At 53.4% G+C, this 19,196-nt stretch overlaps 7 protein-coding genes across 7 annotated transcripts; 3 read left to right on the top strand and 4 right to left on the bottom strand.

Annotated features, from left to right (window-relative positions):
* Nucleotides 1–738: 738 nt before the first annotated feature.
* BU25DRAFT_146031 (uncharacterized protein) lies at nucleotides 739–1,934 on the top strand. Its single transcript, XM_033700608.1, has 3 exons — nucleotides 739–1,040; nucleotides 1,090–1,704; nucleotides 1,757–1,934. Exons 1-3 carry the CDS (start codon nucleotides 823–825, stop codon nucleotides 1,902–1,904), a joined length of 981 nt encoding a protein of 326 aa, XP_033566455.1. The 5' UTR covers nucleotides 739–822; the 3' UTR covers nucleotides 1,905–1,934.
* A 560-nt stretch (nucleotides 1,935–2,494) lies between these two features.
* BU25DRAFT_406806 (homogentisate 1,2-dioxygenase) lies at nucleotides 2,495–4,183 on the bottom strand. The gene is made up of 2 exons (XM_033705370.1): nucleotides 3,961–4,183; nucleotides 2,495–3,910 (listed from the first exon to the last, which is right to left on the bottom strand). Exons 1-2 carry the CDS (start codon nucleotides 4,026–4,028, stop codon nucleotides 2,554–2,556), a joined length of 1,425 nt encoding a protein of 474 aa, XP_033566454.1. The 5' UTR covers nucleotides 4,029–4,183; the 3' UTR covers nucleotides 2,495–2,553.
* Nucleotides 4,184–4,660: 477 nt separating this feature from the next.
* Nucleotides 4,661–6,014, top strand: BU25DRAFT_417981 (Fumarylacetoacetase; the record flags this gene model as incomplete). Its single annotated transcript, XM_033707844.1, has 2 exons — nucleotides 4,661–5,615; nucleotides 5,662–6,014. 2 exons carry the CDS (start codon nucleotides 4,661–4,663, stop codon nucleotides 6,012–6,014), a joined length of 1,308 nt encoding a protein of 435 aa, XP_033566453.1.
* A 921-nt stretch (nucleotides 6,015–6,935) lies between these two features.
* BU25DRAFT_417980 (cytochrome P450 phenylacetate hydroxylase-like protein) lies at nucleotides 6,936–8,596 on the top strand (the record flags this gene model as incomplete). The annotated part of the gene is made up of 3 exons (XM_033707843.1): nucleotides 6,936–7,154; nucleotides 7,208–7,841; nucleotides 7,896–8,596. The coding sequence occupies 3 exons, from the start codon at nucleotides 6,936–6,938 to the stop codon at nucleotides 8,594–8,596; spliced, it is 1,554 nt and encodes a 517-aa protein (XP_033566452.1).
* Nucleotides 8,597–8,841: 245 nt separating this feature from the next.
* On the bottom strand, nucleotides 8,842–10,519 carry BU25DRAFT_331547 (uncharacterized protein; the record flags this gene model as incomplete). Its single annotated transcript, XM_033702405.1, has 5 exons — nucleotides 8,842–8,950; nucleotides 9,011–9,366; nucleotides 9,429–10,030; nucleotides 10,128–10,413; nucleotides 10,466–10,519. The coding sequence occupies 5 exons, from the start codon at nucleotides 10,517–10,519 to the stop codon at nucleotides 8,842–8,844; spliced, it is 1,407 nt and encodes a 468-aa protein (XP_033566451.1).
* Nucleotides 10,520–11,146: 627 nt separating this feature from the next.
* On the bottom strand, nucleotides 11,147–12,946 carry BU25DRAFT_359062 (soluble quino protein glucose dehydrogenase). The gene is made up of 3 exons (XM_033703628.1): nucleotides 12,475–12,946; nucleotides 11,655–12,409; nucleotides 11,147–11,605 (listed from the first exon to the last, which is right to left on the bottom strand). Exons 1-3 carry the CDS (start codon nucleotides 12,775–12,777, stop codon nucleotides 11,206–11,208), a joined length of 1,458 nt encoding a protein of 485 aa, XP_033566450.1. The 5' UTR covers nucleotides 12,778–12,946; the 3' UTR covers nucleotides 11,147–11,205.
* Nucleotides 12,947–14,661: 1,715 nt separating this feature from the next.
* BU25DRAFT_145969 (uncharacterized protein) lies at nucleotides 14,662–18,400 on the bottom strand. Its single transcript, XM_033700607.1, has 2 exons — nucleotides 18,300–18,400; nucleotides 14,662–18,093 (listed from the first exon to the last, which is right to left on the bottom strand). The coding sequence occupies exons 1-2, from the start codon at nucleotides 18,315–18,317 to the stop codon at nucleotides 14,713–14,715; spliced, it is 3,399 nt and encodes a 1,132-aa protein (XP_033566449.1). The 5' UTR covers nucleotides 18,318–18,400; the 3' UTR covers nucleotides 14,662–14,712.
* Nucleotides 18,401–19,196: the final 796 nt, after the last annotated feature.

Genomic DNA, 19,196 nt, shown 5'->3' with positions numbered 1-19,196 from the left:
ACATACTCTTCATCATGAATGCGCAGGATATGTTCACACAGACCGTCGAGAGCACGTTTTGAAACGTTTCAAAGGCGCTATCACCGCCGCAGCACGAATCGCACCCACCAGCCTGAAAAGTTGAATGCCTCACGCAACTGCTGGTGAGCCACACATGAAGCCCTTCGGATAGGCTAGTCGCCGCCATTGATGGCTATGCGCTACTGGGTGAATCCAGGATTCGTCATGAGCGGCTTTGTCGCCTCCGTGCAGCCAAGTGTGTTATGTTGGTACTCACACAGTTTCATCGCGAAGCTTTCGCGTCGCAGCCCCCCGGACCTGCTACACCTCACGCGTCCAACACCAATCCCAACACAGCCATCCGGATAGTTCAGCGGTTGCTACAGTACGAGCAAGCAGTTCCCTGACGATCAATGGGCCGGCGAGCCAAGGCTGAAAGCTTGAATGGTCACGGATCTGGCCAGTGCGTGGACGGGATCGCTCTGCCCGCCCCTCTACCACGAGCTCTGCATCCGTCCTCCGAATTTACTATGGCGTCTCAGGTTTGCCAGGAGCTGCAGTGTCTTGTATAAGGATCATTCGCTGCCCATCTCTGTTTCTGCCGAACGTTTCTGTTGGACATTAACTGCAAGGCTTCCATATCTCTGTACCTAATACTTTACGACATTCCTTACGGTCTTCTTCTACCTCGTCCCTGGCTGGACTTTAAGAGATATATTTAATATTCGAATTCAAAGCGAGACTTTGCTGGCCGTCGATACTTACGAATCTATCTTCTCAACAACAACAACAACAACAACAACCACTACTTAATTCACCAACATGCCGAGCGTATCAACAATCCTCAAGGGCCTCTTCGTCCTGGCGCCTCTCGCGGCTGCCGCTCCCGCTCACCTTCATGCTCGTCAGGAGGCCTCCTCTTCAGCAGCTTCCTCTGCAGCTTCCTCTGCAGCCTCTTCTGCAGCCTCTTCTACGGCGTCAGGAACATCGGCTGCACCAGCAGCGATGGCGACCTTGAGCGATGTCGATATTCTTCAATTGTAAGTACTACAGTCATATCGACACAATTACGAGTGCTAACAAACCTAGTGCTCTGACCGCTGAGCACCTTGAGTCGACATTCTACAAGCAGGGGTTCGCGAAGTTTCCCATGAGCGACTTCCAGGCTCTTGGTCTCACCGATGGCCAGATCAAGTCCCTCATGGGCGTTGGTCAGACTGAGGCTACTCACGTCACCACCTTAATGGCTGCCATCACCGGCGCCGGCGCCAAGCCCGTCGAGCCCTGCGACTACAACTTCGACGCTGCGCTCGCCAGCGCCGACTCCATGGTCAAAACCGCCCGTGTCCTCGAGGCCGTCGGTGTCTCCGCCTACCTCGGTGCCGCACCCATGGTCAACTCCTCCGACGTCCTCGCTGCCGCTGCATCTATCGTCACCGTCGAGGCTCGTCACCAGGCTTTCATCCGTGTCGCTTCTGGCGCTGAGCCCGTTCCTGCTGCCTTCGATACTTCCCTTCAGCCCCGTGCCGTCTTCACCCTGGCTGCCCAGTTCATCAAGTCTTGCCCCCAGGGCTCCAACCTGAACATCCAGGCCTTCCCCGCCATCGCCCTTCAGAACCCAGAGCAGGCTACTGTTGGTCAGAACCTTAAGCTTGCTGACCCTGCGTCGCCTGCTGGTGCTTCCTTCTGCGCTTTCGTTGCTCCGTAAGTCATCCTGAATTCACAGTGTGTTGAGTGTGTTACTGATGTAAGATAGTGGTGGCAACCAGTTCTCTCAGATCAAGGACGGCAACTGCATGGTCCCGCAGAACCTGCAGGGTGAAGTCTACATGATGATCACCAAGTCCGAGTCTGTCGCCGACGACCAGGTGCTCGCCGGTCCCTCCGTCATCCAGCCCTCGTAGATGACTTGACCGAACGGAGCATAGCTCAGCACCCATCACCCTCCTAACATAAGATAAGACTACGGATGTGTCAGGGCGAGCGCGTTGCGAAGAAAACAAACAAAGGAGACAACATGAGAGCCAAGTACGTTACAAATACAAGTGTTGATCCACCAATTTCCTTTCTGTAGATGTTTTTTCCGTATGAGATTATCGTCACGTTGTATGGTACAGAGATATGCTAGGTAGAAAGAAGGCTGCATCCCGATGTCCGCAGATACCCCCAGATACGAGTCCATACCCCGCTTGATGTGAGGAGATGGCAGTAATTAATCATGAAACCCCCAAACTTCTCAACTCGTGACTTGCCTTCTATGTGAACACGTGTTCGCATTAGTCTTTTCACACCACATCTGTGAAGATCAGTACTTTGATGCAACTGCAATTTGACGTCGAGCCTGTCTTGTTGTTTCCGCGCGCATGAGCGACGTGGTATGAACCTGCCGCTGATCTGTGCAATGGAAAGTCACGATCATAGATGGGATACATTCTCACAGGTCTGTTCACGGAGCTATCATATCACTTGGGTATTGCACCGCAGCCAGACAAGGTTTGAAAGTTTCATGAAATCGTCATTGGTATACTACAGCATCAATCTCTCAGCCCTAACCTAGGTGTAGTGCGGCACCTGCGCTTTGTCCCCCTCAGTACCGTTGGCAATAGATTTCAGCCCATTGTCAATTTTCTGCCCCGGCTTCAGCTTAAAATGCGGCTTCAGAGGCTCCCAGCTCTCTGCATTATAATCCTCCTGCACCTTCTGGCACTTCTTCAGCCCCCAGTCCGTCACCCCAATCATCAAGCAACTCTCAAACATAAACGCCATACTGCCCTCACCTACCTTATGCGGCGCCAGCTCCGCATTCGACGCCTTTTCATGTGTGGAAGCGTCGGGGCCGTGGCCGGACATCACGTTGTGCAATGATGCGCCGGCGGGCTGGAAACCACCCCCTGTTTTGGCATCGTATTGTCCGTGGATTAGGCCCATGAATTCGGACATCGTGTTGCGGTGGTACCAGGGTGGGCGGAAAGTGTCTTCCGCGACGAGCCAGCGAGGGGGGAAGATGACGAAGTCTGCGATTGCGGTTCCCGGAGAGGCGCTCTGGCATGTCAGGACCGTGTAGATGGAGGGGTCGGGGTGGTCATAGGATACGCTGCCCATGGTGTTGAAGCGGCCAAGATCGTACTTGTAAGGGTAGTAGAGGCCATGCCAGGCGACGACGTCGAAGGGTGTGTGGTCCTGTTTTGCTGCGTACAGGTGGCCGGCGAATTTGGCCAGTATGGTCCAGGAGTTGTTGGTGTCTTCGTCGAAGTCGGCGACGGGCGCTTGGAAGTCGCGCGCATTGGCTAGACAGTTGGAGCCGATGGGACCGAGTTCGGGCAGCTCGAAGTGGCCCTCGTAGAGCTCGAGGATGTAGCCTCGGACAGGGCCGTCGGGGAGTGTGACGCGGTACCTGATGCCGCGGGGGATCACGCAGATCTCGTTGGGGCGGACGACGAGGCGGCCCAGTTCGGTCTGGATATCGAGGACGCCGTGCTGGGGGACGATGAGGAAGTCACCATCTGCGGAGTAGAACGCTTCGTTTGCTGCCATGTCTTTGCCTGCTGCGTAGATGAAGTAACCAACGCCAGTCTTCATGGTGGGATCTCCAGCACCAGCAACGAGGTGCAACGAGTGGACCCAGTCTACTGTCTCGTCAAGGTCGAAGGGGTCCCATCGTAGTTGGTTGGGGATGAAGTGGATTTCCTCCCATGGCTTGTTCTCTGGGTTGGTGTTGAAAGTGCTTGACTCTCGCGCCTCGAAATTGCTATGACCGCATGAGGGCAGTATGCGATAGAGCCATGACTGCTGGTTCTTGTGTCGTGGAGCTGTGAAGGCTGTGCCTGAGAGCTTCTCGGCGTAGAGCCCTAGTGGAGGCTTCTGTGGTGAGTTCGCGCCAACGGGCAGCGCGCCCTCCACTGCTTCTGATCTGACTTTATGTGAGCAACAATTGTCAGGATCTGGGTCGGTAAGACTCACTCATGGTAGGAGGCGAAGCCATTCTGATATCTGTACCTTTCTTTGAAGTTGAATTGTGTGGAGGGCATGACGACGGTCTGTAGGCTTAGCGTCGTTGGTGTGATAGCTAAACTTCAATTTTTGGAGATTGCTCTCTATCAAAGGAAGAACGTTTTTCGACCTTGTCGTAAACTCCCTGAATATATGCAGCAAGCTCCTGGAACGGCCCGGAGGTTTGCGGTAGCTATAATGGGGGATGTAGTCTGCGACAAGCCTGGTCTTAGACAACATTGCTTAGTGACTGCGGCAATGGGCGGCTCGAAATTCCGTTGTTGCGTTCGCGGCATGAAGCTGAGCGAAGGCGGGGAGCTTCTGGCTGACCCAAAGTGGTATCGTGTTCGGCTTACCCCACACTCTGCCCCTGCGTCCGCTTTCTCGCGGAATGAAAACCGCACTCCGTCGTCATCCTCTCCATCAGTAGCCGTCACGTTTCTGTGATCACGACATGGGGGGCTGCGACACAATCGGAACGCGTTTTCCGAGTTTGTTGATTCTCAGAGCGCCTGCTCGGAACTGGAGAGTACATTGAGCGTTGCAGTCGCAACAAAAGAGCATCACACCACCTTGTTTTCGACGAGCATTGCGCCCCGCGAATCTCACAAAGCCCGGCAATCCCAGGCTCTCCAGAACGAGCAGCAACATCGCAAGTACAGCGCCCAGCATGACTTCTCTAAGATCGTGGTTCAGCATTCCTCGAGGGTCTCACTTCTCACTCGCGAACATTCCCTTTGGAATCATCTCGACGACGTCATCGACAGCACCGCGAGTAGCTGTTGCTATTGGAGATCACGCGTTGGACCTTGAAGTCTTCGCAGCGAACAATGGCTTTTCAGGGTTGTCCACCATTCAGCCACACCAATCTGTCTTCTCGCAACCATCACTGAATGCCTTCGCAGCGCTTGGACGACCAATACACTCAATTGTGCGCAAATACATTCAGAGCGTGTTCACTGAGAGCACAGAGTTCCCAGATGTATTGAAGAACAACGAGTCGTTGCAGAAGCAGGCTTTGATTCCACTACAAGATGTGAAGAAGCACCTGCCTTTCAAAATTGGCGATTACACAGACTTCTTCGCTGGCATGAATCACGCTTACAACTGTGGAGTGATCTTCCGTGGGCCGCAAAACGCTCTGCAACCAAATTATAAGCATCTTCCGGTCGGCTACCACGGGCGCGCATCATCGGTCGTACCATCAGGGTCACCAATTCGTCGACCAAACGGCCAAATCCTGCTGAACCCTAACGCCGAGAAGAAGGAACCAACCTTCTCGCCTTGCAAGAAGCTTGATATCGAGCTGGAACTGGGTGCATTCGTATGCGGTTCGAACGAACAAGGAATACCTATACCGATCGATAAGGCTGCAGACAATATCTTCGGTGTCGTTTTGATGAACGACTGGTCAGCGCGAGACATCCAAGCCTGGGAGTACGTACCTCTAGGACCATTCAACGCAAAGAACTTTGGCACGACTATTAGCACTTGGGTAGTCCTCGCAGAAGCGCTCGAGCCTTTCAAGGTCAAGGGTCTGGAGAACGATGGCAATGTATTGCCGTATCTCAAAGAGAAGGATGAGAAGTCAGTGTACGACATCAATCTTCAGGTGGATGTGAAGAGTAAGATTTCCATTGCATTTCGCATTACAAAGACTAATCAAGACAGCATCGTCCGGTCACAACACCACAATCTCAAAGGTGAACGCACGAAACCTACTATGGTCCTTCCCACAGATGCTCGCCCACCATACCATCACTGGCTGTCCTTTCCAGCCTGGAGACCTGCTCGGCTCCGGTACAATAAGCGGCGACTCTCCTGCTGAATATGGAAGCTTCATAGAAAAGAGCCAGAACGGCAAGGAACCCATCAGGCTTAGCGGCGGTGACGTGAGGACGTTCTTGGAGGACGGTGATGAGATCACAATCAAAGGTGTATGTGGCGAGGACGAGGAAGCACTGGTAGGGTTTGGGGAATGTGTAGGGAAGATTGAGCCCGCATTGGAGCTCAACTTTAATTGAGATACACCGCAAAAAGCATGGATTTAAGGGCCATGACCGCACTGGTGCCACCACTGTGATCCGGGAACCCGAGTGAATCAAAACTACTGACGATGATCTAATGCCATCACCAGAGTAATTGACGACAGATGGAGTTACATACATTCACTCTGGATTGACTCAGTATTTTGTGCGTATGTACACCTCCTTCCTCCCTGTCTGCGCATTGTACTGGGAGATTTCACTGACATGTACTCAGACAGGCGTTGACAGCATTAGCCTACGATGATGGACTTTTCAATTATATATACTATCATGACCATAAATCTCGGCACAACGCGTACCGAAGCAACGACCTACGTACCTGTTTTACAAACAACGAGATCGCTTGGAGAACCCAGGTCCACCTTGGTGAGGAAGCATTCCGCCGTTCATCATCGCTGTCCCACAACGTACGAAGCATGCATTGTAACAACACCTTCATAGTGGAGATCGAGATCATCAGCCGTGTGATCAATATCCAAAATCAATCTCCGTGCGATACGTGCAAAGCCGTAATGCAGCTAGCTCATGATCTCACCCCACAGCGCAGCTCCCCGCACCGCGCTAGTGGTTGCACCTCAAGCAACACCAGCGGTCGAATTCCGCATACACCTTTCCAGACGACCGCTTCTTCGACAGTGGACACCGCGCTATTGCCCCGCTTTACTGCGTTCAGCAAGTCGCAGACATGTCGGATCGCGCATCCAGTGAAGCGATACGCGTTCTTGCTGAGACAGGCGTCCAGGATGTGGTTAGGTGCGGATTCTTGGAGTGAACTACGCTGGACCGCGATGCGTGGGCCAGGTAGACGAGTGTTGGTATAAGTGCAGCTACCTCCTGTAAGGTCTGGTCTACCAAGCTTCAGCTCTTCTCACATCAGCAGTCTGGACAGTCAGCAGCATGTCGATACCAATCTACGGCGCCGTCGCTGTTGTCGTCGGCATCTTCTTATATAGATTCCTGTATGGCACCGATACACCACACATTAAGGGCCTTCCAGAGGTTCCTGGCCTACCTCTTTTCGGTAGCTTGTATGAGCTCGGTACGAATCATGCAAAGGTAGCACAAGGATGGGCGAAAAAGTACGGGCCAGTGTTCCAGGTTCGAATGGGCAACAAGGTAAGTAACCACATATCCGTACTCAAAGAACCATAAGCTCAGAAATTTTAAAGAGAGTTGTCTTCGCCAACTCCTTCGAATCCGTTCGCCATCTCTGGATCACAAACCAATCCGCCCTAATATCCCGCCCCATGCTCCACACCTTCCACAAAGTCGTCTCCTCATCCCAAGGCTTCACAATCGGCACCTCCCCCTGGGACGAGTCGTGCAAGAACCGCCGCAAAGCCGCTGCCACCGCCTTGAATCGGCCCGCTGTGCAATCCTACATGCCGCTCATCGACCTCGAATCAACCGTGTCCATCAAAGAACTCCTCTCCGACAGCAAGGGCGGCGAAATCGACCTCGACCCGCGCGCATACTGGCAGCGCTACGCGCTCAACACAAGTCTGACGCTGAATTACGGATACCGCATCGACGGTAATAAGGACGCGCCGCTGCTGAAGGAGATTGTCGACGTGGAGCGCGGCGTGGGAAATTTCCGGTCCACGAGCAACAATTGGCAGGACTATGTGCCGCTGCTGCGCCTGTTCCCGAGTCAGAGCAACGAGGCGATCAAGTTCAAGAACAGGCGTGATGTGTACATGGACAAGCTTCTCAATACTCTGGAAGAGAAGATCAAGAACGGAACAGATAAGCCGTGCATCACAGGTAATATTATGAAAGACCCCGAGGCGAAGCTGAACAGAGGTATGTCGTCTCCCTCCCAACCCACCTCCAATTCTCCATACTAACACCCCCGAGCCGAGATTAAATCCATCTGCCTAACCATGGTCTCCGCGGGTCTTGACACCGTCCCGGGTAACCTAATCATGGGCATCGCCTACCTCGCGACCCCGGCAGGCCAAAAAATCCAAGCACGCGCTTATCGCGAAATAATGGCCGCCTACCCCTCCGGCGACGCATGGGAGCGGTGTCTGCACGAAGAGAAGATCCCGTACATCACGGCTCTATACAAGGAAATCCTGCGCTACTGGACCGTGATTCCGATCTGCCTGCCCAGGGTATCGATCAAGCCGATTGAGTGGAACGGGGTGGTTATCCCGCCGGGCACGACGTTTTATATGAATGCTTATGCGGCGGATTACGATGCTGAGCACTTTAAGAATCCGGAAAAGTTTGATCCGGAAAGGTACTTGAATGTTCCTGATGGCGCGGGGACACCGCACTACGGATACGGCGCGGGAAGCAGGATGTGTGTGGGCAGTCATTTGGCGAATAGAGAACTGTTCACTGCGTTTGTGAGATTGATCAGTGCGTTTGAGTTTACGCCGCCAAAGGATCCGAGGGATGAGGCGGTGATGGATTGTTTGGATGCGAACGATATTCCCACAAGTTTGACCATGGAGCCAAAGTATTTCAAGGTTGGGTTCAAGTCGAGAGACCGCCATAAGCTAGATCAGTGGATCAGGGAGAGCGAGGAGAGGACGAAGGAGCTGATGTAGAAGTATCATTGATATTGGATTATTATACGTGGGCGTTGTTCGATAAGCATTTGGCTTGCCGCCGTTTGATTGAATCAAAACTACTTGAGTATGTTCAATATATCGATCAAGATAAGCCATGTGAGATCTCCAAACGCTTCAAATATGTATATATATCCAGTCTCATTGCTCCAAGCTGATATGCCATGATAGATGCTCCCTGTGTCATGCGTCGTTCAATATCTCCAAAGCGCCAGAAAGTTGTACTAATCTTCTGAGTCGCTGTCGCAGGACTCGTCAAACTCATCAGGCTCGGCGGCCCAAAGGATGAAAGGCCCGTTGTAATCGCGCTGTTCAAGGTTAGTCTTGATTGAACTTTCACTTATGTCCTCCAGGTTAGCACTTACATCGAAATCGACGGTCTCCGAAGCGAACCACCAGCGGCCAACGATGATGCGACCTCCGGGCAGAACTACACCCTCGTACGCCCAGAGATTGTCAGAGTCAACGTCGTCGAGGTCCTCAGCGAAGTGCTTCATGAACGTAATGCGTTGCCAGCCGGGTATGCCGCACTGATCTGGGAGAGCATTGAGCCATCCTATAGCCTGGAAATCATCTTCTAGGTCCATGCCGGTGCCCATAAATTGCAGGTTAGCTTTCATAGTGTCCTTCATCTTGCTGCGGCCTTGCGTCTTTGGGGGCGCATCAGCCTCAGGGACCTCACGCAAGGAGTTCAGGCGTTCCTCGAACACTTTTGGCCATTTGAGTTGGCGATCTGGGTCGAAGTCGAGCTCAAGAGACTGTTTCTGTTAGTGGAGGATTACGCCACAGAGCGCACTTGTTCATGACATACCTGGATTTTGCCCTCATCGATGTTCTTGTCGCTAAAGTAGATGTCACTATCATGGTCATCTGGGAGAGCTCGAAGCTTGCGTTGTTCGTTAGGGTCCAGGAAAGAGTATGTGCCCTTCCAATGCTTGCTCAAGGGATAGGCACCCTGTTTCAAGGGCTCTTGCCAGGCTGTTGGCTTCTGCAAGGCAGACAGATCCTCCATCGCATCGCTCAGTGTCATGGTCTCTCGATTCATCATGTGATAGCGAAAGAAGTCGAGACACTTCATGATCCACTCCATGTTGACGTCAGTGTAGTTTAAGCCTTCGTAGATCGGAGCTTTGTTTGTCACAGCATATGCAGCGCGTTGGAGTTGTTCGATGGCGAAGATGTGGTGCTTGAGGTCCTCATGCTCGAACAGGAGAGGCGAGCACATGATCTTGACAGCGGTAAGCATAGGGTTGATCTCCTTTTTTTCGTTCTTCTCCGACCTGGTGCGTTGGTCTGGCGGGCGTCGATCGTTGAGAAGGATCTTGGAGTTCAAGATGAACTCCAACAGGCGGTCTTGATTCTTGCAGTGAGGTCGACCATACTCGTCGAAGTCTACAGTACCTTGAAATGATTCTGGGAAATGTCAGATTAGTGTGAAACCATACGTGATTGCGACAAAGGAATGTGCAGTGACAACGCGTTGCAGCACAGCATAAAAGGGGGGACTTACCGACTATCAGATCCCTGAGCACTTCGATAACATCCTGCTCACGCTTCTTGTATCCACGGAAGAAGTCGTAACCAGTGCCTCGTCGAAGCATCTTGCTGCGCCGTTGATATGCCCTTCTTAACTCCTTGTTGGTAGGACCCTCCTTGGAGGCGTACTTCTCGCGGAACCTGTAGCGCCAGAAGGATCCATGATCGGCGTCGATAGCATCATTCGTACCCCGGCAGACTAAGCGGAAGGAGATAATGTCATTGTCGGTGTCTAGATGATGAGCGATGGCCTTGTTGAGCTAGACTGTGTTAGTATATTCTACCGGGTATAGTGTTTGCTGGGGAGCCTACTTCAATAGGTAGTGAGTTGAATGCCGTGTGCGTAGAGTGTGCATCAAGAGACATGTTGAGACGTTGTACGCGAAATCAACTTGATCCAAGGTCTCTGTAGACCGCAAGGCCAAGGTGATTGGGGAACGGAGAGGTGTTCTTCAAAATTTCCGAGCAAGTTATAGGCCGGGGGTCCAGTCAGGCGCAACCTTAGGTGAGGGAGCCCTAGCGTTCAGTCATGAGTGAAGGCGATAGAAGGTAGCCAGTCCCTGAGGCGTGAGAGAAGTCGAAGTGAAACCAGGCTGCGGTCTGCTGTAATCACCTAACCAGCTCCAGGCCGAGTGCGACCTCAACGGCGTTCCCAAAATGCTTCCAACGAGGGATTTCGACGTAGCGAGCGACAAACGATAGTGGTGAGTATCGATCGATGCGGCTGACAGCGCTGATCGCAAGTGGCTGTGCATAGGCGTTGAGCAAAAGAACGACGTGTGCAATACCAAAGAGCAAATGCAGTAGATCCTTGTTCGTGCTTTGGAGGGTGCAGGAGCGTAGGAACTGAAAGCTTGGCTGCTAAAGTGCAAACGGAAAGCACCAACGGCGTGATGCAGCTACGGTCAACCTATGCGTTTGCACCTCCCTGCGCATCCGAATGTGAAACAAGAAGATCTGCGAAGTGAATGCAAAATGAATGTTCTGTGATTCGCACCTACATATCGATCATCTATAGAGCAACCGTGTGTTCTTAATGCGGCGAATCACACTTAAAGTACTAATACAACCACCGCTGCACCCACCACCCAAAAACTTGCATCCTTCCGACTCTTCATGACAGCGGTATTGCTACTTCCAGTTGGTGAGGGCGCGCCCGAGGTGCCAGTGCCGTTCGTCTGCGAGCCCACCTCGCTGACGCTGTTCACACCACTGCCATCTTCCCTGGTGATGACATAGATCTCTCCGGTCGCATCACTGCTGAAGAACAAGCGGCCCTGGTTGTCCCATGCCAGGCCTGCAGGACGGAAGCAGCCATTAGGGCACTGGGTGAGATCCGGGTTGGAAACAATGTCGACTGTTGCGGTCGTGGTATTTGCTGCAGCGGTTGGTGAACCGTTGCCGTCGAACTGGATGAAGCTGACTTTGTAGCCGATGGGGTCTTCGCGGTTCCTAGGGTACTGTTAGTGATCTTGTCGGCGTACTTGAGGAGGGTATTCACCATGACCCGCGAAATGACACCCATGCGCCGGTACCGTTGGTGTTGAACTTGATGTCGATGGGAGCCATGTGAGCTTGGAAAGCCAGTCTGGGGGCGATGTGCGCATCCCGGCAATTTTTGTCGTTGACAGTGTCGTTCTGACTACCAATAGCGAATTGCGAACCTACAGTGATGCCTTCTTTGTCTGGAATCTCAGACAGGTTCCAGGCTGCATAGCATGTTGGATAGCCGTAGTTACCGCCTTGTTGCTCATATTGGGTCCCGTTCAGATATCCATGATAGTTCAACTCCTCTCCAGGATTATTCTCGCTGATGAGCTCAGTGCCTCGTTGGAAGTTGTCGACACTGTTCTCGACCGAGTAGATACCTCCAGTCACTGGCTCCTCGGCTACACCGACACTGTTCCTCAGCCCCCACCCAAGGAGAAGGCCATTACTGATATAACTGTAGCCCTCTGAAGTGGCGTTGGTAATATTGAAGGCCTTGATGGTAGAGATCGCTGTTGACCTGTCGAGCGCACGGAGGTCGACATTCGGTCCGCTTCCTCGACTCACCAGCAGCATGCCAGGAGCATTTTGACTGAGAAGGAGCGTCCTGGTCACATGTCCGTCTGTAGGACCGAAGTCGCCTACGACTTGGCGAGAGTCAGATGTCGTTTGACCCTGTGAAGCATCATAGTCCCAGGCATAGACAGCACTTGCTGAGGAGGCGTAGAGTGTTCGACTATCTTCGGAAAGCGCCAGACCATGATTCAGCTATTGGCTATTAGTCCTCTGCACCTGACACGAATTACGATATGAACAAACGCATATGCACTCACGTTCGTATTGTCAGTCACGTTTTGGATACCCCCTTCTTGCCTCACACAACTCCCATTACCAGTAAGTCTGATTCTCCTGACACCCTGAGTCTGCTCCACCACCAATAAAGCACCTTCCGAATCGAACTGAATGCTCCGGGGACGGGTCAGATTGTTAGCGACGACCTCGACACGGAAACCAGGTGCCACCGAAGGAGCCGCATTCTGTGGGGCAATTGTGCTCGAGCAAGCACTTGGTGCAGTAGACTGAGCACTGGCTGCGTAGGCAATCGAAAACAGGGTTGTTAGGCGCCTCAATGCCATCTTGCAGAATTGGAGATAGTAGGGCTGACGTGAGAGGCCACGGATACGAAAGCGAGCAAGTGGGGAACTATGCAGGTACGGGACGGATCAGATCGTTCGGTTCGTGAAAGTCAGTGAGTTCGCAGATGATCAGCTTGAGCATGTTGGTGCGAAACAGCGATCAGATGGCATTTGGAAGGAATGGAGCCGATTTGTACCCCTCAGTGGCGATGCTACATTGATAAACGTGATCAACAACGGTTTCGATGTGATGCATTCCCAAGGTGGTAACGCTTGGCTTCCAAGACCAGCGGACGTCATTATATGTGGAGATGTCAGCGCAGTGCAGAGCTTGCCAAACCTTCACAGCCTCAGGGAGACGTTGCACATTAACGAGCGAGGCGTGAACCGCTGGTCTGGTGGTCTACATGACTTGTGTTGAATCTGACAGGTGCGTTCGGTGATGTGCCGAGACCAAGGGACGGGAGCATTGCGGGGCGTCCTGCGGACAGCAACTTCCCGCTGACGGACGAAGCTGCAAAGCACTCACGAGCTCCAAGCTTCCAAGACATAGAAGTCACGGACATATGAAAGCTAACAATCAAGAGAGGAGCTGTAGAAACAGGTATATGCAAGCAGGTAATAGTTCTGCTGCAGCAATGAGACCGGTTCGAAGTAGCGTCGGCAATGTGGCTGGGAAAGGACATTTGTTTATTGCCGCCAGGATCGCAAAACAAACAGCAACCTTGCTCGTCAACGTGAGAACTCGACTGCTTTCATATCGCGCAAATTGCTGCAAAGATGATCCATGAATTGTTTTTGTACGACTGGGATCTCACGATGAGCTAGAGTCAACCAATGGCTCTCTCTGTGGTACCTTTGTACGCCGGTGTATGAGATGCCCAGACAGATGGTCTGATGGCTTCAAGCTAGCAGATCTAGTAGATGCCATGAACGCCATACGGCCCTTAGCAAGCGTTTAGTAAGATAGCAGGCGAAAGGCGGCGTGAGCGAATAAGACACGGCTGATTGAAGCCGGCGGAAACTCACTGGAAACTGTTGAACTGCAAGTGGAGAACTGGATGGCCTCATGTTTGCTCTGAACTTTATCGGTATCCAGTTCCGCATGTGCAGGGCTGGAGGTACTCACGCAACTGTTACGTGTGATCATATGTGCACGGTTATAAGATGTGATCCGTCGCAGGCGTTCCCGCCTTCCTGCTTCGTTCGTGTTAGTGCGGGAGAACCAAGGATCGTCACGATGAAGCCGAGGAACAGCGGTTAAGACATGTTCAATGTTTTGTATTCAGGTCTCGCAAGACAGATGCCGGCCGTCGAATATCGATATTGATTCCTAGGCGTTCACGGTTATTCAAACCAAAACGAGGAGATCGAGACAGCAAGAGAAGTAGGAAAAGGAAATCCAGCCCGCTTTTGTACATGATCCGTCGTACTCCGTGAAGGTTATGAAAAGAAGCTCGCAAAGCGCGTGGCGTAGTCTTCCTGGGGTCAACCAGCTGGGGCCCTGAAGAGACAGAAAGATATTATGTTCCCATGTCCAACCAGGAAATCTTCTTTGATCAAAATGCCTGCCATGCTCTTCTTTCACAAGCACTCCGTCCTCTTCGTCCGCGTGTATCCCAGGACATGCTGCACCCTATGCAAAAGAGAAACAGGGAATATGCGGCTTCGCTCCAAATGCAAAATGCTGACCAGGCAGTGGTAGCCAATAGTAACATAAAAATTACAGGTGTTGAATCCGTGGTGGACTCAAAATCGCTCGAACGCTCTGATCCAAAGTTGGAAAATATCCGGAAGAAATCTTTTTGCTCCCGCCTGAGGAGTCCCTGCTGATCGTGATCTGCTTGTGATCATTCGGGTCCTACGTGTGTCAAGCGGTGCTGGGTGGGTAACCAGTATGCTCGTAAATCCGTTACATCGTCGAAAACTGTGACCTTACATAACTGTCATTAGTTTCATGTGCGATGCGAGCTCCGCGTCCTGTTGGAAAGGACTCATTGCAAATGGAGGCTCTTCGTGCTGTGGGCTGGTGGTTGGACTGTAGTAGAGTCCTTCTGCGTCCCTGATTGTGTCTTTCACTTTGCGTGTTAATGTGCTGACGTATGGAACGATACGTCGCAGTGTAGCAGTGTCGAACGGCACCTTCTTGGGTGAAGGTGTGGGCGGTGCATTTGCAGGAGATTCGAAGACGCTTCTCTTAGTCTGCAGTGCTTCGATTACTGATCGTGCTTTTGCTTCTGAATCTTTGCGAGGGCGCGTAATAATAGGCCTGGATTCTGGTGTTGCTGGCGCTTCGTATTTCGGCTTCGGTGGTACGGGAGAAGTTTGGGGGCCAAAGATTCGGTCGTTTGGCGGTAAGATGGATTTCCTGGGGCGCACGGTTTGGTGGTTCTTGCTGCTAAGATCGTCATTCGGCGACCCCGACTTGCGCCTTCCGCGACCAACATTGGGACTCGCAGACACGTCATCAAAAGCATCTTCATCAAATCCTGGCGACGAAGGGGGAGATGCGCGAGGAACTTCTTCATGCTCCGCCTCTTGATCAGCGAGATCAATCATAGCATCCACTTCTTCCCACATTCCTGAGTGCGGCCCTTCTATAATGCCAAGGGAGATGGCGCGGATCCTGTGCTCTTTGAGTTCTTCGATGAGAAGGCCCCATTCGCGTAGGAGACTAATGTTTGCCAGTACATTGTTTTGCTGCTCTTGAATGCTTTTAGGTACCACCATGGCTGAGCCACTGTCGATACGTTGTGATCCGGCTACGCTCTTGGGAGTGGGTTCCTCGGGAAGCTCAGAGAAATCGAAGTCGTCATTCCAATCCTCAGTAACACCTTTGCTGCCTATGCCCCAAGTGCCGAACTTGTTAGTGACCACTGTGTTACACTTGCCAACCACATCTGGAACCACAGGCACACTCTGGCTGCGTGCGTGCAACCCGCTAGGGGCACGCCTGCCAACCGATCGACTGTCCCTTCGGTTTGCATCCTTTTTGCCGTGAACTGTTCGAGGACGTGGCGGTGTCCGGTTGCCCGAGCTCTTGTCCGCAGGCTGCTGTTCAGACCAATCGAAAATGCTGCTGCGAGCGTCTCGGTCGACGTGGTCAAGTACAAGATGTTGCGGAGTTGATGGCTTCGAGTTTGGGACCGAAGCAAGCAAGTGCGGATTCGAGCGCCGCAGGGTGATTGGCGTAGCGAGGTGGCTGGCTGGTGGATGGTCAACCCAAGGGTCCTCACCTTCCTGTTCGTCAAGTAACCACCTACCGCTCCTGTCATCGTCGAATTCCAGCGTTCCAAGGGAGAGCGGCTTGGGCATGCTCGGGGGCGACGAAGGTATCAGGCTGGGGAACACGGTCGTGCTGTTCGGTCGCGAGAAGCTGACTGCTTCTTGCAGGTGGTGCTCTGGTCGTACTGTGCGCACCGGTGTTGTGATGCTCTCATCGTCCTCGGCAATGCTGCGGTCGCCAGAGGTACCATTAGTTAGGTTGTCTCCAAAAGCGCCGGCAGGAAGCAAATCTCGCAGGGCTGTAATCCTGACCTTGGCAGGGGGAGATTCGTCAAATATGGTCTCAATGCGAGGCCCTCGAGCACCGCCAGACACGCTCCTGGTCGCGCCGGTGCGCAGCGAATCATAGAGAGTTTCGCTTCGAAAATCGGCGTCGTCTTCGTCGACGGAGCCTACGGCGCGAACTTCATTATCAGACGAGCCGACCAATGTCGATGCTTGTTCTGAGGGAGCGATGGAATGACACGACGGGCGAACGCCCGCTTGCGCTAGGGCCGAGGGCGATGGTGGGGTCTGATTGGTGGCTGGCGCGGCTGAGGCAATAGCCTCAAGCTGAGGCATTGACGCCAACCTGTTTCCAGGGACTGTCATCGCGCGACGGAGCGGTGGTAGCGCGGACAAGGGCGACGTCGAAGAGTCCCCAGGCGCTCCATTGCAGTAGTTGCTGGACTCGGCGATTCCGGTAGTTGTAGAAATGTCACGTTTCGAAGGCGCTGGGTCGGTCAAATTGCGTCGTCCTGGCAGCTCGCCGTGCGGGGTGTTGGAGCGCTTGCCCATCGTTGGTAATACGGGATCAGAGCTGACGCGCTGGCTTGACCCACGGGTCAGTTTCATCCCGGGTTGTTTGGCGAGCCGCTGTTTCTTGGCACTAGATCCAGAGGGGAGGAGGTCAGCAATCGAGAAAGAGCGCCTACGCCGCGACGCATCCTCAGAAACAACGGTGGAAGAAACTCCAGTAGAGGGTCGTATGTGCGTGTTTTCGGTGAAGTGTGGAGCCCCAAGTTTGGGTGCTGCGACAGCCGCCGTGTAGCTCAGTGGGGTGCCTGGCCTGCTCACGTAAAACACACTTTCACCTGCTTCACTTGCCGACTCTTCCAGCTCCTCGGCACTTGCTGTGACTGCTCTTGCCAGGACCAATGTCGGTCGATGTTTCTCGTCTGGGAAAATCCGCTTGACTTTGGTTGGGTTTGGATTGAGTCGTCTCGACAACGTCCTGCCTCGCAACGACTTCGCAGTGAAGAACTGTGTGTACTCAGCCTCACTGTCAGTGCTCGCCGAGGATGGCTTGACTTCCAGTGATGGTGATTCTCTCGTGACCGGCAACAAGGAGTGGTAGTTCTGCAGGGTTGCAGACCGTTGGTGGCTGGTGGCAGGACGGCGAAACGAAGGGCGAAGGGAACCAGAACCATGGGCAGAGTATATATCACGCGGAGCACGCACTGACGAGGTCCGTTTTACGAGCTTGTTCGGCGGTAATTGAGGTGGGCTCTGCCTGCCTATCATCGGCACAGTCGAGCCGTCGTGGGAGAAGGCTACAGAGCCATTCGAGCAAGACACAGAGGGAGACAATGGTGCAGGGCTATGGTTTCTACTCGAGTGTTGCGAGACTGAGATGGTCGACAGGCGCTTCATCCACGAGGCTCTCCTCGACGACACGTGGGTGCCAGCCTCCGATTCGTTTGCACCGTGCTCACTGGGAACAAAGCCATTGACCACAGTACTTGGCGGCCGCATAGTCGCATCGCCGCTCGTCATCCTTCTCATAATTGGACGTCTCTGGGGACGACCATCCTGAGGCCGAGTCGCAATCGGGATGCGCGAGGTAGGGACGACCGGTATAGGGGCATTGAAGGGGGCGACGGTGGTCGTTGTCGCAGAGGATGTTTGGGTGGTAGCGGACATCGAGCCGGGTTCCAGCTCTTGTGCTGGGGTGGCTTTCCTCTTGTTTGAGTTCGAGGAGTCGAGGGGAGGTCCGCGTCCAAAAGACAGGCCGACCGCAGATGCACCAACGACAGTGGCAGTAGCACAAAGCTGTGTGACGAGGATGCGTCAGTCATTGCCCTCAGTGCGACTCGGACATGAGGTATAACGAAGCGAAACAGGCAAGCAGCCGTGCTCGGATGCAGGAGAGGCGTTGAGACATATCAAAACAAGCAAGGGCCTCGATGAAGGGTGCATGTAGACATGCAGACGCAACATTGAAGCTTTGCAGACGGAGGAAATGGCAGGATATTTACCGTTGGAACCGTTTTCATTCTCTTGAGAGACCACACCGCCGGGGAAGACTCGCTCGGCGAAGCACTTGTGACGACGCGAGCATTCTGGCACGTCAAGCCTCAGTGAACCATGGATCGCAAATGCACGACAGGTATACGGGGGAGGAATGGAGGGTTCAATTAGACGCCGGGAAAAGCGAAATGTATCAAAGAACAGGGCGACGTAAGGGCGGAAAGAGCACCCGGCAGCGGGCTGAAGCAGAGAGGTGGAGCTTCGAGGGAGAGCGGACGGAGGACTGAAGAAATCCGCTGGCTTGCTTGCTTGCTTGTTGCTTCTGGGATCGACGAACAGGGCTACCCAGCACGCTTGGGATTAGCGAGATGTCGCCGATGAATTGGGCTGATAGCGGCATGTCGAAACACAACACGGAGTCGACACAGACCTCATGCCTCGCTGAGCGCCGGCCATGCTGTCATAGCTCCTCCGGCTCTTTGCTGCCTTGAAGCAGCGCTGTTCACGCTGCATCTGAGTGCATCTGAGGTGCCTCTTGGCCCCTCCCGCCGTTCTACAGTGCGGGCCAGCTGCAGCACGACGCGGTATCACAACGTTTGAGCGAAGCAGCGCTGGCAATAGCGCCGAGTAACCGTCAATGACGCTCAGGGACGCTGCGCAGAGGCTGGCCATGGCGGCTCCAGCGAGTCCACAGGTGAGAACCACCCCTCGCTGCTAAGAGCCAACTATTTTGGGGCCCACGATACCATCCCGGGCACTTGTAACGCTGCGCAGTGATTCGCGAGTGCCCGACAGCAGTTCCCTGCAAGCGAGTGGAGATTGTTTGCTGATCGCGGTGTCGCGGCGCTCATGTACGTACATATCAGCCAGTTTCTGAGGCTTGCTGGTAGTGTGGTAATTCGGTA

Source organism: Macroventuria anomochaeta (assembly GCF_010093625.1).
Source record: "Macroventuria anomochaeta strain CBS 525.71 unplaced genomic scaffold BU25scaffold_3, whole genome shotgun sequence".
In the NCBI taxonomy this organism is placed as follows: domain Eukaryota; kingdom Fungi; phylum Ascomycota; class Dothideomycetes; order Pleosporales; family Didymellaceae; genus Macroventuria; species Macroventuria anomochaeta.
This window is presented reverse-complemented; position numbering and strand designations above follow the sequence as displayed.

Excerpts from the sequence above, each read along its gene's own strand:
- BU25DRAFT_359062 (XM_033703628.1), bottom strand. The coding sequence starts at position 12,777 with ATGGCATTGAGGCGCCTAACAACCCTGTTTTCGATTGCCTACGCAGCC. Across the intron at positions 12,410-12,474 it reads ACGTGACTGACAATACGAAC|CTGAATCATGGTCTGGCGCT; the intron begins GTGAGTGCATAT and ends AATAGCCAATAG. Across the intron at positions 11,606-11,654 it reads GTGTCATTTCGCGGGTCATG|GAACCGCGAAGACCCCATCG; the intron begins GTGAATACCCTC and ends ACAGTACCCTAG.
- BU25DRAFT_406806 (XM_033705370.1), bottom strand. The coding sequence starts at position 4,028 with ATGCCCTCCACACAATTCAACTTCAAAGAAAGGTACAGATATCAGAAT. Across the intron at positions 3,911-3,960 it reads GGCTTCGCCTCCTACCATGA|ATCAGAAGCAGTGGAGGGCG; the intron begins GTGAGTCTTACC and ends ACATAAAGTCAG.
- BU25DRAFT_146031 (XM_033700608.1), top strand. The coding sequence starts at position 823 with ATGCCGAGCGTATCAACAATCCTCAAGGGCCTCTTCGTCCTGGCGCCT. Across the intron at positions 1,041-1,089 it reads GATGTCGATATTCTTCAATT|TGCTCTGACCGCTGAGCACC; the intron begins GTAAGTACTACA and ends TAACAAACCTAG. Across the intron at positions 1,705-1,756 it reads TTCTGCGCTTTCGTTGCTCC|TGGTGGCAACCAGTTCTCTC; the intron begins GTAAGTCATCCT and ends GATGTAAGATAG.